The sequence below is a fragment of the Lutra lutra genome, chromosome 2, assembly GCF_902655055.1.
Source record: "Lutra lutra chromosome 2, mLutLut1.2, whole genome shotgun sequence".
Lineage (NCBI taxonomy): Eukaryota > Metazoa > Chordata > Mammalia > Carnivora > Mustelidae > Lutra > Lutra lutra.
In genome coordinates this window covers 51,632,592-51,650,416 of record NC_062279.1, presented here as the reverse complement: position 1 = coordinate 51,650,416, position 17,825 = coordinate 51,632,592, and the positions used below count along the sequence as shown (strand labels likewise).

Here is a 17,825-nt window from a genome sequence, read left to right as displayed (position 1 = left end):
TTATTTTTCATGTAACAGAAGTCTTTGAAGTATTTTAGATGGGGGATATGATGATTTGCCTTAATTCTTAGAGCTCACTATTTCTCACGTTGAGGAATGTATTGCACAGGGCAAGAGGGGGTGTGTGAGGTCCAGTTATGAAGTTATTCTAGGATTCCAATTAAGAAATGATAACGGGGGGCGCCTGGGTGGCTCAGTGGGTTAAGCCTCTGCCTTTGGCTCCAGTCGTGGTCTCGGGGTCCTGGGATCTAGCCCCACATAGAGCTCTCTGCTCAGTGGGGAGCCTGCTTCCCCCTCTCTCTCTGCCTGCCTCTCTGCCTCCTTGTGATCTCTTTCTCTGTCAAATTTAAAAAGAAAAGAAAAGAAAAGAAATGGTAACGGATTAAGTGAGATTGAGATTAAGTGAAGTGCATGCATTTGAGACCCGTTTGGCACTACATCTGGGGTATGGAATTAATAGGCCTTGGTAGATGAGATCAGCAAGGAGAGAGTAAATAAAATGGGGAAACTGGGGGCCAGTACTGAGCATCAGTGAGCTTTAATATCTAGCCATCAGATAAAGAGGAACTGTTCATAAGGGACTGGAAAAGCCTAGGGAAAAAAGCGAAAGTTTATTTCCATTCCTTGAAACAAGAGACAAGAGGGCTTAAAAATGAGAGAAGGGACAAGGTCAAGTGTTGCTGGAAAGTTTCTTAAGACAAAGACTTTTAAATATATTGGATTTTGTTAATGTGGAAATAATTAGTGACTTTGGCAAGAAGAAAATTGATGGCACTGTAGTGTCTTTAGTCAAATTAGAACTGCTGAAGAATTGAACAGGAGATGAGGAAATCAGTATCTATGTAGAAGTTGGGGTTGATAGAGGGAAAAATAGGTAAAGAAGTCATTTTACAAATGTGGAGGTACCAATGCTTTTATCATATATGATTAAATTTATTCCAGAATTATAAAATATAAAAAATATTAATAGCTAAATTCTCCACTTCTGCAGGGAAAAAACCAAACATTTCAAAACTAACAGGCAGTTACCACTACACACCAGTTACAAAAACCTAGAGATTAGTACATATTACATTGACTCAGATAATAAGGTCTACCAGAGGAATTCATCACTTCATTTGGTAATAATAAAGAAATGAAATAAAATTATTTGACTTGGAGAAAATGGAGAATGTTTTATTCTTTTAAATAGATTTATTGAGATATAATTCACATACCATACAGGTAATTTGTTGTATCATTTAGGGTGCATAATTCAACAGTTTTTAGTGTCTTCACAGACTGTACAACCATCAGAATAAACAATTTTAGAATATATTTATCAGTTCAGAAAGAAATCTCAAACTCTTCCTCTTATCTCCTCATAGCCCTAAAGTAACTACCATTTATTTGGGTTTCTACAGATTTTCCTATTCTGTACATTCACATAAAGAGATTTGTATATAGTACGTGAAATTTTGGGTCTTGTTTTCATTTAGCATAATGTCTTCAAAGTTAGTCCAAGATGTAGCATTTATAATTATTTTATTCCTTTTATGACTGAATAATCTTTCATTGTATGGATATACCACAGTTTGTTTGCACATTCATCCATCAGTGAACATTTGTTTTTTTCCATGAATAAGGTTGCTATAAACATTCATATATAATTTTTGTGGCAATATAAGCTTTCAATTCTTGAGTGTGTATATAGACAGGGAATTTCTGGGTCATATGTAATTCTGTATTTAATTGTTTGAGAAACTGCCAAACTACTTTTCAAAGCATTGATGCCATTCTGCATTCCTACCAGCAGTGCATAAGTATTCCAATTTCTCTACATCCTTAATGACATTTATTATTTAAACTTTAGGCTCTAGTCATCATACTAGATGTGAAGTAGCATCTCATTTTGGTTTTGACTTTTATTTCTTTTTTTTTTTAAGATTTTATTTTTATTTATTTGACAGAGAGATCACAAGCAGGCAGAGAGGCAGGCAGAGAGAGAGGAGGAAGCAGGCTCCCCGCCGAGCAGAGAGCCCGATGCGGGGCTCGATCCCAGGACTCTGAGATCATGACCTGAGCCGAAGGCAGCGGCTTAACCCACTGAGCCACCCAGGTGCCCCTTGACTTTTATTTCTAATGACTAAATGTTGAGCATCCTTTCATGAGTATTCAGATGATCTGCCCATATTTTAACTGGATTATTTGTCTCTTTACTATTGAATTATAAGAACTCTATGTATTTTAGATACAAGTCCTATATCAGGTATATAATTGGCAAATATTTTCTCTAATTGTGTGGTTTCTCATTTTGCCTTCCTGATGGTATACTTTGAAGCAGAAGAATTTTTCATTTCATTTCATTTTCATTTAAATTTATCTATTTTTTTCTCATGTTGTTTATATTTTGATATTATACCTAAGAAATCTTTGTCAAATCAAAGATCATAAAGATTTATTTACACATTTTCTTCTTTTAGCCCTTATACTGAGGTCTTGGATACACTTTGTGCTGATTTTTATATTGTCTGAGGTAGGGGTTTAACATCATTCTTTTACATGTGGTTCTCTAGTTTTCTGAGTACCAATTATTTAAAAATATAATTTTTCCACATTGATAGGTCTTGGCAATCTTGTCAAAAACACAATTAATCATGGATGTATAGAATTATTTCTGGACTCTCAATTATATCCTATTGATTCAAGTATTTATTCATATACCAATACCACACTATCTTGATTACTGTTACTTTAAAATGATTTGAAATCAGGAAGTGTATGCCATCTTATCTGATTGCTGTTCTTCGGGATCATTTTGGCTATTCTGGTCCCTTGCAATTCATTTTTGAATCAACTCATCAGTTTCTTCAAGGAAGTCAGCTGGGATCCTGATAGGGATTTTTTTTTTAAATAAGTATGGAGTGTTTTGCCATCTTAATGTTAAATCTGATCTATAAACATGAGTTGTTTTTTCCATTTCTGGAATTTGTTTCAAAAATGTTTGTAGTTTTCAAAGTATGAAGTTTGTTGTCACTTTTGTTCAATTTATTCCTAAGCACTTTGTTCATTCAGATTTAATGGGATTGTTTTCTTAACTTCATTTTCAAATTATTTACTGCAAGTGTATAAAAATAAAGTGATTTCTGTATAATTCCCTTGTACCCTGCCACCGTACTGAACTTAATTATTAGCTCTAATAAGGTTTTTATTTTGTTTTGTTTTGTTTGTGCTTTTTTGGGGGGGAGTTGTTTGTGTGTGTGTATATGTGTGTGGATTTCTCAGGATTTTCCATAGAGAAGATTGTGTCATCTGTCAAGAAAGACCATATTCTTTCTTTCCAATTTATATGTCTTTTACTTATTTTTGTTGCCTAATTGCCTGAGCTAGAATATAAGGTACAGTGTTGAATAGAGTCATGAGAGTAGACATTCCTTTTACCCCATGATCTTATGGGGGAAATGCATCCAGTTTTCCACCAATAAATACATTAGCTTTTAAAACTGGCATATTTTCAGGGCATTTGGGTGGCTTAATCGGTTAAGCATCTAACTCTTGGTTTGAGATCAGGTCTTGATCTTGTGGCTTGTGAGATCAAGCCCCGTGTCGAGCCCCATGTCGAGCCCCATGTCAGGCTACAGGCTCAGTGAGAGAATGCTTGGATATTTTTTCCCTCTGCCCCTTCCCCAACTCATGTGCTCTCTCTCTATCTATCTCTCAAATAAATAAATAAATCTTTTTAAAAATATCAGACTTTCTCACATTTTTAATAAATAAGCTAAAATATTAATCACTATCCCTCATTCAATAAAATGTGAGTAGGAGTAAAATGAAGAAGGAACAAATTTAGGATTGCTTTGGTGGATTAATATTACAGAATAATATGCATCACTATATCAAATTCCCATTTTCTTCTCATTAAGGAATTAAGGTTGTGAATCCTTTTTCCAGACTTCAGCTTTCAGTTTTATGTATTTGATGCTTATCATGTTATAAGGTTATAAAAATATACTTTAAAATTCATTAGACATGATTTTTAAGCAGCCATAATTTTTTTTAGAAGGTTCTTTTGATTTTATTTTTGATTTTGTGGGTGCACTGTATAGCTTTCAAATTACCAGTCTTAGACCCCAGTGCCCTTGTGCTCATCCTCATTCTAACTTTCAAAGAATCTGCTTCATGATCTGTCATTTACTTCAAAAGCTAAATGTCTGACAGCTCTTAAACTGTTACCTATTTTAGGAGGATTTTCATTTCAACGGGACATACCTTTTTATTACAGTGATGAAAACTTTTCCATATCTTTCAGGCTTTAGTCAATAAATGAGATGTGTGTGTAAATTTTTGTTATTATTCTATCATGGTTTTTAAAACAATGATCCCTAGAAATACACAAATATACTGAAGTTTATACTAGTTTGCAAAAACTGGCTCACAAAAAAATACTGAAAGATACTCATTTGAATTATAGTTGTGAAAGATTATTTTCTATCTCCTATTTCTGATCATTCCTCCCCCAATTTGATGCTTGTGATTTAGGCTTTTTGTTTTCTTTTCCTTTTCCTTTTTTTCAGCCATATTTAGGCATACCCTAGGCTGGAACCACATTTGATTCAAATGATAAATTTCCCATCTCCTTCTGTGAAGTATTCATACCTGATTAGAGTGGATGAATAGTCATTTTAGCTTAATTTATTTCAGAATTCATTTGTAAATTTGTTGAAAGAAGACACTTCATCAACTTCACAAGAATCATATTAAAATATGAAAGAATGCCAGTGCCTCCCACATTTTTATATAACTTTTAAAATTGAGAAATACAAAAACATTATCCTTGAACACTTTTGGATGATTAAACTCAAACATTTCTGTGAATGATTTCTAGCATTCACTAGACTAGAGTCAAACAGTTAAATAACATTTTTCTAATTCATATAAAGTTAAAATATTCTAAGCATATTCATTAAATCATAGTTTTAAAAATTAGACACATATAATTATTTTTCCTCAAATAAACTCACAATTGACTTACAAAATTTAATTGTTTTTACGATTTTAAATTTTAGAATTATAGTTCACTTGATCTCCATGTATTTTTTATCTTTATGATATAACTGGAGAAGAAGAAAGGAAAGCAGGAGGCTTATCATCAGAAAGAAAAGAAATAGTTGAATATGGGATGCTGCAACTGATTTGGTAAACCTGGTTTTAATTTTAATAATCTTAATACGTGGTGAGATACATAAGGAAAGTTAGCATCTATATTTGACAAGTGGGTAAACAGAAATTAAAAATGACACACTGACTTGTTCAGCACCACAGTGCAAGTCATGAAAGTAAACCTTTTTAGAATTATTATTCAACATAATTTCCAGAAGGCAGGAATGCTTAGACTATAAGGCACTAAAAATAAAAAAAAATAAAAAAATAAAAAGATACTCAAAAGTGTAATGTTGAGAAATTGTGTTTTCTCGTCATATACAAAGACGATATTAGGCACTATTTATTTAGGGAGGAAACTCCTCTCCTCTTGATAGATGTTCTCATGTAGAGGGACAGCCATTAGATTACTACTGCTTTCTAGGAGAAAGGAAGACACACATCTGATAAATTTGTGTTACTGAGCTTATCATTCTTGGCTCAGCCCCTCCTTCATTTTTCTGCTTGAAACTTGCTTGCCTGCAGAGTCAGATGTCTAACTCTGCCCTCCATGCCTAATGTTATACAACTGTCCTTGCATGTTCAGTCATGCCTATGACTTGAAGGCTGAATGTGTCTCATTCTAGAGTTCACCCTCAGCCCACAAACTACATCGTGGCCAGTGATAGAATCCTATCAATAATAAAAATAATATTTTAATTCCCAACCATTTCTGGGACCATCTCTCATTTGGTTATGAAATCGTACAGGGAGCAGGGTTGTGATATACCTGCATCGTTACTGAAAGGGCTCATATAATCAAGAGGTTGTAAAAATTCTTGTAGATTTTCCCAAGAGTTGAGATATCACAGAATTTTTTCTCAATGTTCAATATCTTATTTATTGTCAAAGTCATGCAGCTATCTAGGGAATATAAGTGAAATATAAAGGAAAAGTTAAATTAAAAGGAAAAGCCATTATTCAGAGTAGAGCTTTCTTAATACAAAAATATCCCAGCTACTCAGCCACCTTATCCATGCATCTCGATGAGTCTGTATGTATGTGACTTTGTATCTGTATAAACATGTCTTCTTTTCTAACAGCAAAAAATGAACCCTAAGTCAGGATGCATTTATCTGAATCCTCTGCAAAGCCTACCTCAACTCTCCTATTACACATGTACTTATGCATCCTAGTCTCATGAATTTCTTCTCTTTCTAGATGTAATTTCATCTTGCACACATTCATTATACCACATTTGAGGGAGTATTTCTGGTAACTAGTTATAAGTTTATTTATGTCTATGGAGTAATTCTCGCTCAAATATTCTCCAGTCTTATCTTGCTAACAATATATCCATACATAAGTTTATCAGTCTCTTTTCTGTGCAAGCCATTCATCCTTCCATGGTTTTCTACTTCCCTATTTTATATGTATTTTGTATTCTAAATATAAGCTTCATATTTCCCATCTTGAACTGAAAGTCAAAATAAGTGTTCTACAGCATACAAAGATGTGGAATCCCAGAGGAGTGACAGAATACAAAGAAAATGCACAATCAATATACAGGTGAGGGGAAGTTGAAATGTAGTAAAATGAAGCCAGGCCAACAAGATAGCTACTGACTGAACATTTGTTCATGCAGAAACTCACACTGCAAAATTCTTATCTCAGCATTGCATTATCAAAAATAATGTGTTTTAAGGACATATCTCAGGTTGAGCCCCAGTACTATGACTATAGACATAATTAAGCAGCAACTCAAGAAGGGAGTATTTAAAATGCACAGATAGGTCCTCAAAAAGTACAAAAGTCAACCAAAAGGGAAGGGATGTGGATCTGGAAGAAGGGGTAGAAAATTTGACAATACCAAAGCATAGATGGGAAACAAACAAACAAACAAACAAAAAAAACCAAAAAACCCCACTAAAATGTAATTCACAAGATAGGGAGATGCTAAAATTATGTAAGAAGTTTAAAAACGTAGTGTAAGAACACATGTAAGAACATTTGTAATGTAAAACAAATCTAAGAAATTTAAAAACATAAATGAGAACCTTAGAATTTATTATTAGGATATGAGTAAGAATGATTAAATTATTGGATACATGCCAACTGACTTTCTGTTGGGGTTAATGTAGAGCATGAACTCAGCCATAATACTTGGCTTGCTACAATGTAACACAGAGGCTGCTGTGGGCCAAAGAGGTTTCAGAGAAGGGCGTGGGCCTTTGGAATGCCCACCCTGCGAGAGCACTCTGCTGTTGAAATGTGGCAGGGAGTTGCCTTCCTGAAGCTTTCTGAGTCCAAACAGCCACCCTGTGATCTAAGATGTTCGCATCTCATCCACACCCCGCCCCCACCCACGCCAAATCCGGGTGGATGTTTAGCAGAACTCCTAGAACACACAGATTAGCATATTTTATCTTTCTGGTAAACAGAGCCGCTCAGTTTCAGTAAGATCCTTTGTCACATATCAATGCTTGAGAAACAGTGATAAGGATTTGTGATTATCTTGAAGGACCAATAAAAGCAGGAGCAAAGAAGAGCAAAGGGTCTTCCTCTCTGAGAGTTGACCCCTTTGCCTTCTCCTCTCTTTCAGGAGTAATCTTTTATGCATCCATACAGGGATTGCTGGCCATTCCTGGCAACTTTCCTGTACATATGGCTCCCCTCTTAATGAGAATCTATCACTGACTCAATAAAGTAATACAGCCAAAGGAAAGCAGTTCATTTTTATGCTAGTGGACAAGAAAGGATCAGGAGAGGTAAAAGAAGAATGTGTTCTGGATTAGGATTTCTGAAATAACTCACGTTCTGAAAATTCTTCATAGTGAGCGAGAATGTACGTACACTAAGCATGTTAAACACTAGAACTATGATTTATTTATTTTTAATTTACTAAATGAGGAATATGAATAAGTAGAGAGAGCACTTGTGTATACAGAGAGAGTGATCTATAGAAGAGTGGAGTAAGAACTACAAATCTGTGTTTTGGAATAAAGACCGAGTTAAGCAAAATTGTAAGATATGATTCCCTAATATTTTCCATTACAAAATCCCAGAGCAAAGAAAAATAAATTCTTCTTTTCTGGCACTTTGAGCCTGTAATTTGAATTGGCTGACTGCAGATGCAAAGTTTCTTAGAACTGTTAGTTTGACTGCAAAAGTCACACAAATTTTGTATTCTCTTCCACAGATTCTGCCAATATAAACAAGCTCTGGTCAATTACCTGCAGCCTAGTTAAATGTATATTACTGGCTGGAGTTTTTGTCTGTTTGCTTTCATAATTTCAAGAATCATTTACACAGAGCTACATGCTTTTGTGATTATCTGTGCCTGCATTTTGAGAAGTACAAATGAGGTCAATTGCATTAGACTTTAAACAGAGGGATCCCTGGAAGATTTCTTTGTTTTAGGCTCTCCGTTTCCTACAGGTGGGACCTTGACAAAATGAGGCCTGTCTTGGATCTCTTCCTGCATCTCTGAGAGTCAGATACTAGACTAACCAGGGTAAACTCTCACTCCTAGTAGTCCTGCACTTAATTCTTTGCAGTCATCCACCTCCAACCTTCTAAAGGTTTTTTTTTGTTTTGTTTTGTTTTTTTTTCCCTAAGGATGCCTGGGTGGCTTGGTCTGTTAGGCATCTGCCTATGGCTCAGGTCATGATCCTGGGGTCCTGGGATAGAACTCCGCGTTGGGCTCCCTGCTCAGCTGGGAATTTGCTTCTCCTTCTCCTTCTGCTCCTCCCCTAGCTTGCGCTCTTTCTCAAATAAATATATAAAATCTTAAATTTTTTTTTTCTATTTTGGTGTCATTTTACTAGGTGAGTGTCCCACTAGATATCCAGCCTCAGTAAATAAGTAAAATATGGTTTGTGACCATATTTTCATCTCCCCTAAGATTTTGAATAATGCCCTCTGATACTGTAAACTTAATAACTCTGATAAAAGTTTCAAAATATTTTCCTCTCCATTTTTCCATTTTCTTTTCCATATTTGCCTAAGACTATCTTTTCTCAAAAGGTGGTAGTTATGCTAAAAATACACTCTGAGAAGAATGGGAATATCAGCCTTCTTTTGACTTCAGTGATTTCCTGCACTGTTTCCATCTGCAATGCTTTCCACTTGAATACACATTAAAAGATTGGAAGTGTGGGGGTGGGGGAGGAGGTGGATGGAAATTATTCTCTGAGCACATTTATTATGCCAACAATGCAATTTAATGCATCTTTGATGGTGTGCAATTAGGTATTAAAATTTCTCATAACTAGAAATGTTCTCGGTCAGTGGGAATTACTGTAGATAATTTCAGGTAACCTGGGAATAATTTGGCTAGCTAGAAGGCCTAGACCAATATATAAAGCATTCAGTTTAGGGAAAAATTGATTTGTTCTTCACATTAATCCTCTGCTTAACTATATTGGGAAATGCAAATTCATATAAACCCTGAGAAGGAAACCAGTAATTCTTTTATATTTTAAAATAAATTTATAAAGACACAATATGGCAACTAAAAACTGATCCCCCAAACCATACTTTACTGATTTTTTGGAAAAGGGTTAATTATTTTTGCACAAAATTAAGAGTTTTATTGTACATTACTGGTTTGATTTAGAGTCCTACCTCTATTTTCATTATCACCCTTTTTAAAAAAGATTTATTTATTTATTAGAGAGAGAGCAGGAGGGGAGGAGCAGAGGGAGAGGGAGAGAGAGAATCTCAAGTAGACTCCCTGCTGAGTACAGAGCCCAACACGTGGGCTAGATCCCAGGACCCCAAGATCATGACCTGAACTGAAATCCAGAGTCAGAACTTCAACCAGCTGAGGCACCCAGGAGCCCTGCCCTTGTTTTATTTTCTCTGATTTTCTTTCTCTCACACAAGTGCTTCCAAAGGGAGACTGAGGTGAAGGCAGGGGTAAACATATTAATATAGTTGGATAGCTTTATCAAATGTGTAAGGCAATTTCACAAACTCCTAATTCTGAACACATCGTTTGTTATTGGCATGCTTTTGGCATTGAATATGGTAACAAGAAAACCATAACAGACTAGAAAAAAAGTACAGCAAGCAATGTTAGGAGTAGATAGGGGTGGGATTTCAGGAAACTATATATGATATCATTCTTGCTTCCTTTTGCACCATAATGTTTAGCTATGGGTTAGTAAAAACTGATAAGCTACAAACAGTTCATAAAGTGACATGAAATTGAGCAGCCAACCATAACCTTTGGATTACAGATGCATTTATTGTAGGCTTTTTTTATGCAAGATGTAGCAACAATGGTACTGAATATGGCTGAAGTGAAAATGAAGTGGTACATATGTGGACAGTTCTGACAATGCCGATCACCAGAAAAAATGTTTGCTTTACCACCTACATGATCAAAGGTAAAAATATGGATAATATTTTAAAACACTTCATTTTAAATGGAGATAATACAGACAACTCAATGAAAATGTGAATTTTTAGAAAGTGGGTAACTCTCTTCTAACTTTAAAAAATTACTTCAATTTAAATTTAAATATTTAAGATTATGATATACAAATGTATTTTTGTAAAATTATTATGGCAAAAATTTACAGTTACGTATCTCACTGTGATACACATGAAACATAATTAAAAAAAAACAAAAATAAAAGAAAACCATACTGCATATGGGGCTTGCTGATACTCACTTAGCGTGGCGAATATCTGGCAGGGACCGCTCTAGAGCAATATTGTTGCTGACAAAAATATTGAAACCGTTTTCCCTGTAAGCTGAGTCATCATGGTCCTCTTCAGTGAGGGGGTAAGGTTTCCCATGCTCACCTTTCCCTAGTAAGAGAAAACAAAATGGGATTATCCTCTCTACAAAAACCACTTAATCTTCTAGAATACACAATAAGAATGAAACATGTGTACTTCTTTAGTCACATGTTACTATGCTCTATAGAAGGCCTCCTATTATAACATACTATTTTATTTAGGAAAAAGAGATATGCTCATGATAAAAAGCAAACAACACAGAAGTAGAAAGTATAATCATCTTCCAGACAGAACCACTGTGAAGATTTGAAGTGTATGTTGTGTAACATTTGTATGCAGTTTGTGATATATACATTGCCTTATTATTTGATTTTATCCAAGTTAATTATATAAAAAAGACATGTTTTCATTTACTTCCAATGGTTGATATTAGTTCATTGTATCCCAATTTATACCATTCCACAAAAGATATATTTTCACATTATTTCTAATTCTTCCTATTAAAAACAATGTTGAAATGAACATCTTTGTTTATATATTACTAGTAATGTACTTTTGGAAGGGGAGGGATAATTCTTACAAATAGAATCTTGAATATCTGTAGAGTAGCTTATGATAGTTTTCACACATCTTCAGAAGCATTGGATAATATTTTGACATTTACTTGTGAAATATATATTTTTCATACTTTAGCTTACTTTCTCTTGATTACTTAAAAAATTAATAACTTCATATACGGAGGTTTTTAAAAATTTTTCTTTTATTTATTTATTTTTAAAGATTTTATTTATTTATTTGAGAGAAAGAGTGAGCTAGAAAGAGAGAGAAAGAGAGAGAGAGAGCATGAATAGGGGCAGAGGGAGAGGAAGAAGCACACCCCCTGCTGAGCAGGGAGCCTGACGTGGGGCTCAATTCCAGGACCCTGGAATCATGACCTAAACCGAAGGCAGGCGCTTAACTGACTGTAAAACAATTTTTATATTGTGTTTATTAAAGCTTTGTTAATTACGTATATTCTAAACATTTTCTAAGTTTACTTTACTTAAATCTGATTTAAGACTTCTGGTTTCCAGTTCTGAATGCAAGTAGTTTGGAAGTTACCACTCTATCCTAATAACAAGTACCAAGATGAACAGACTAAAAAAATCAACAACTCTTCTTATCCCACAGGAAGAAAGGACATAGGGCAAACTGATGTCCCCAAAACAGAGACAAACAGGTGAATACAGGGAATTGAGGCTTACCAGGGCAGGCATTCAGAAGTGCAAACCTCTTAGAAATCAGTGCCTAGATAGGAAATCTTAAAAGTAATTGACAAATTGCTGGAGCCTTAGTGAAGTCTGATAGTTAAAAGCTCCAGGGCTCGGGTATTACTAGAGCCCAACTAACCTGGGGGAAGGGAAATACCCAACTCCAGCCTACTCTAACCATCTTGTCCTACCAAAGAGGAGTCACACTCCAGAGGCAGAAACTCAATTAAGACTGAGACCTAGGGTCTCCTGGGTGGCTCAGTGGATCAAGCTGCTGCCTTCGGCTCAGGTCATGATCTCAGGGTCCTGGGATCGAGCCCTGCATCTCCCTCAGCATCCCTGCTGAGCAGGGAGCCTGCTTCCCCCTCTCTCTCTGCCTGACTCTCTGCCTACTTGTGATCTCTCTCTCTGTCAAATAGATAAATAAAATCTTTAAAAAAAAAAAAAGACCGAGACCTAATCATAAGACTATTGAACACCTCCTCTCCCTGCCATACCTCATCATCACATTATAAACGGCCTATTTACAATAATTCCTTTACCCAAAACATTATATCCATCTACCAGGGAAAAAAAAATTACAAGACATAGCAAAAGGCAAAAAAACACAATTTGAAGAGAGAATGAACATCAGAACCAGCCATGGCAGAGATGTTAGAGTTAATCAGACAGGGAATTTAAGGCAAATATGATTCATATGCTAAGGTTGAAGTATATAGTGTACAACAGCAGATGGACAATGTAAACAGAGAGATGGAAATTCTATGAAAGAATAAAAAAGAAGCCCTAGTGATAAAAAACATAACAGAAATGAAGAACGTCTTTGATGCGCTTATTAGTAGACCGGGCACACTTGAGAAAAGAATCTCTGAGCTTGAGGATATGTTAATATCATCCTCTAAAACAAAAAGGCAAACAGAAGAATGACTGAAAAAACTAAACAGAATATCCAAGGATTGTAGAACAACTTTAAGAGGTATAACAGATACATAATGGAAATAACAGAAGGGGAAGAAAAAGAGAAAGGAATAGAAGATATATAGGAAACAACAATGACTGAGACTTTCCCCAAATTAATGTCAGAGAGAAAACCCACAGATCCAAGAAGATAGAGAACACCAGGACAGGACAAATGCCAAAACAAAACAAAACAAAACAAAATTACAAACTACCCCTAGGCATATCATTTTCAAATTATAAAAAAATCAAAGCTAAAGACAAAATCTTAAAAGAAACCAGTGGGGGAAAAAAAAACACACCATATACTATACAGGAACAAAAACAAGAACAACACATAACTTTACTTCTGACACCATGTAAGCAAGAAGAGAGTGAAATGAAATATTTAGAATTGAAAGAAAAAAAAAAGATCAACTTAGAATTCTTCATGCTGTGGGATTGTCCTTCAAAAGTAAAGGAGAAATAAAGACTTTCTCAAACAAAAATTGAAGAATTTGTTGCCACAGGTAGATTTATATTGTAAGATATGTTTTTAAAAATCTCTTCAGAGAGATGGAAAGTGATACAGATGAAAAATTTAGATCTACATAAAGAAAAGAAAAACATCATGGAGGAATAAAGGAAGATAAAATACAAAAAAAAACCTTTTTATTTTTTCTTAATCTTAATTGATATAACATAGCAGTTTGTTCAAAATAGAGTACCAACAATGGATTACATTATATATATCCATATATATATATCCATATATATATATCCATATATATATATATATATATATATATATATATATTTATCTCAAATGAACTTATATACTAAGAGAGAAAAATGGAATCCTGTAAAATACTCAGTTAAAAACTGCAAAAGACAGGGGCACCTGGGTGGCTCAGTGGGTTAAAGCCTCTGCTTTCAGCTCAGGTCATGATCCCAGAGTCCTGGGATCAAGTCCAGCATTGGGCTCTCTGCTCAGTGGGGAGCCTGCTTCCTCCTCTCTCTCTGCCTGCTTCTCTGCCTACTTGTGATCTCTGTCTGTCAAATAAATAAATAAGATCTTAAAAAAAAAACTGCAAAAGACAGAAAAAAAGTGAAAGACCAAAATGGAACAAGGAATAAGAACAGCAAATAGAAAACAGTAATGAATATGGTAGATATTAATCAAAATGTATAAATAATCACTTGAAATGTCAGTGGTCTAAAGGCACCAATTAAAAGAAAGAAATTGTTAGAGTGGATCAAAATAAATCTAATTGAAGATTTTTCCCATCCAGATTTTTTTCTTTCATAGTTTATTTACCTATTATATTTATGAATAAGCCCTTTCCTTTCCCAATATTAATTTTTAATTTTAATTTATGTATTTATTTATGTATGTATTTATTTTTTAAAGATTTTATTTATTTGAGAGAGAGAGAGCATGAGGGGGGAGAGGGGATGGGGAAAAGCAGACTCCCTGCTGAACAAGGAACCCAATGAGGGGCTCCATCCTGGTACTCCAGGATCATGACCTGACTAAAAGGCAGACACTTAACTGACTGAGCCACCCAGGTACCCTGCAATATTATTTAATTCATTCATGAATTCAGAGTTTTACTAACATTTTATTTTTTTTTGTCCATCAAAATTTTGAACCATCTGAAACTTGTGAGAAAAAAGAAGAAAATATCACATTCAATTTCTCACAAATAGGTAGCCATAGTGACTACATTTAATAAATATTTTGTTTTGTGAGATTAAGAGTCACTTATGGTTTGTCTCCCTCCCAATCCCATCTTGTTTCATTTACTCTTCTCCTACCCCCTCAACCCCCCATGTTGCATCTCCTCTCCCTCATGAGGGTTGATGGGGGGAGGGGGTTGGGAGAGGGGGTGGGGTTATGGATATTGGGGAGGGTATGTGCTATGGTGAGTGTTGTGAAGTGTGTAAACCTGGCGATTCGCAGACCTGTACCCCTGGGGATAAAAATATATGTTTATAAGCTGTAAAAAAAAAAAAAAAAAAAAAAAAAAAAGAAAGAAAGGATGAATACCCAAGTTTTGTAGCAACATGGACGGGACTGGAAGAGATTATGCTGAGTGAAATAAGTCAAGCAGAGAGAGTCAATTATCATATGGTTCACTTATTTGTGGAGCATAACAAATAGCATGGAGGACAAGGGGAGATGGAGAGGAGAAGGGAGTTGAGGGAAATTGGAAGGGGAGGTGAACCATGAGAGACTATGGACTCTGAAAAACGATCTGGGAATTTTGAAGGGGTGGGGGGTGGGAGGTTGGGGGCACCAGGTGGTGGGTATTGTGGAGGGCACAGATTGCATGGAGCACTGGGTGTGGTGCAAAAATAATGAATACTGTTATGCTGAAAAAATAAAAAAAAGATAAAAAAAATAAATATTTTGTCTTCTCCTTTCTTGTTTTAAAATGCCACATACAAAATTTCAGACATATTGGCATATTTGGGGACTTCCATAGTGTTTCTTTTTTCTGTCAATTTTTACATTAGAACACTGGCAACAACACATTTTAATATTTGGCAGGGCCACTTCTCACTCACCATATTCTTTTTCAGAACAATATCACATAATTATTTTTCTATGTGAACTTTAGACTCATTTTACTATTTAATAAAATGGTTATTTTGGATTTTGTTTTGAAGTTAAATTGAATTTATCAGTTCTTCCTTAGGGAAATAATATTTTGATGTATCTTAACAATTTTTCATAGCTTTTTTCCTTGGATTTTAGTGGAATTTCACACAATTTTTTTTTTGAGTTCAGATCTTTTTTCTTAAGTTTTTCTAGGTATGTGTTTTTTTTCCACTGTACTAAAAGTATCATCTTTTCTTCTATTTTATTTTCTAAATAGTACACACTAAAGCTATTAATTTTTATACTTAATTGTTAACCAGTTACTTTACTAAACTTTTTCCATATATATACACATCTATCTATCTATCTATCCTGGGTGTTTCAAAGTACACATCATTTTATTCAAATAATAATAATTTATTTTTCTTAAAGATTTATTTATTTATTTATTTTAGAGAGAGAAAAAGACAGAGAGCAAGAGCCAGGGGAGAGGCAGAGAGAGAAACCTGAAACAGACTCCTCACTGAGTGTGGAGCCCTATGCAGATCTCCATTCTAGGACCCTCAAATCATGGCCTGAGCAGAAATCATGAATCTGACATTTAGCTAACTAAGCTATCCAGACGCCCCTAAATAATAATATTTATTCTCCCCTCTTCCTCCTTTCTTCATGCATACCATTTTCAGATTTATTTAATTTTATAGTCAAAAATAAATAACACTGGTGTCAACAAGCACTTACTAGGATAATGACTTTAATGTGATTGTACATGAGTCTGTGTGTACGTGCGTGTGTGTGTGTGTGTGTATGTGTGAGAGAGTATATGTGGTTATAGCCTATCATGTTAAGAAAGAATACTTCTAGTGCCTTTTAAATAAAGGTAGTTTTTCATGAATAGAATATGAAAGTTTACCAAATTCTCTTACAAATTTTATGGGTTTTTTAAATATTCTCACCATATTAACCTTTGATTTAGCAATATATTATTTGTTTGTAATCACTGAAATATTTTGTTTGTTTGTTAGGAAATTTGGCTTCTATATCAGTAATCCCTCAAATAAAAGTGAAAGCCTCCTTTTTTTTTTTTTTTTTTTTTTTTATCTTCTAGCTTCTGCCCTAAGGATATTAACCTCAGTAGCAGTGACAGCCAAGATCAAACAGCTGTGGAAAGGAATTATATGCTCAAGAAGCAGACTGAAAATCTCTCCAATTTTAAGGGAGAGAAGCAAAAATTTTTAAGTGTTTCCCTTTGGGCATAAAAATGAAAATACTGGATCTTGTCTGTTTTTCTGTTATTTCTTAGGATAAACTGTCAGCTGCTTTTTTAACCTAAAAGGGAAATAAATAAATCAGTGAGAAATTTATTTTAACACCTAACTATTGAGCATCCACTGGGACAAAGTACGATGTTAAATCATTTTATGAACACTTTCTAACTCAGCATTACAAAATAAACATTGTTCTACCCATGTTACATATAAGTAAGCAAAAGAGAGGCTATCATTTTCAATATGGATTTCCACAATCAACAATTAGCTGATTTTTTTTTAAAAGATCTGAACTCTTAAAATATCTAAATCTCTCTCCACTAAATGGCCAAATACTAGATAAGGTCATTTGACCTTATATATTCTCTAGCATGAACTGGATTTACAGACAGTCTATAAGTCTTATTTAATAAGAAAATCATAGTGCATAGTAGTCTTTATTTTCTTTAATGATTTTTTTTATTTTTTAATTTATATGCCTTAGTGAAATGTATACATGCAGCCAGGCTTCTTTTCAGTAATTTTTGTAGAGAGATTTTTAGTGTTCAGCTTCTAGATTCAGCCACTTTAAGACTACAAATATAAATTTTAAAGCTACACATTCATTAAAACACCTGCCAATCAAAGGGAAATTCGTTTTCTCTGTACAGCAATTTAGTTTTCAGACAGATAAGTCTCCTGAGACAAGGCTTTTCAAATGAATAAGTGATACTCTAGAGTTATAAAACAAAACTTGTGAGTCACCAATGATGGTATACTAGAAATTCCTTCATTGCAGTTGTGAGAATAGGTTTTAAAATTTTATGTTCTTATGCACAGAGCCCGCAGTTTTTACTGCAAATGCTACAAACTCATCTTAAGTTTTAATATGTAAAGCCTCAGGGACTGTCACATCTC

The 17,825-nt window shown here is 34.5% G+C and overlaps 1 protein-coding gene across 2 annotated transcripts in view; it reads right to left on the bottom strand.

Moving 5' to 3' along the window:
- GALNTL6 (polypeptide N-acetylgalactosaminyltransferase like 6) overlaps positions 1-17,825 on the bottom strand; it is a 1,244,643-nt gene that overhangs the window by 684,869 nt on the left and 541,949 nt on the right. For both annotated transcript variants that reach the window (XM_047717401.1, XM_047717402.1), the window contains exon 4: positions 10,800-10,938. In XM_047717401.1, the coding sequence (XP_047573357.1) occupies positions 10,800-10,938 (139 nt within the window). The remainder of the gene's footprint in view (positions 1-10,799; positions 10,939-17,825) is intronic.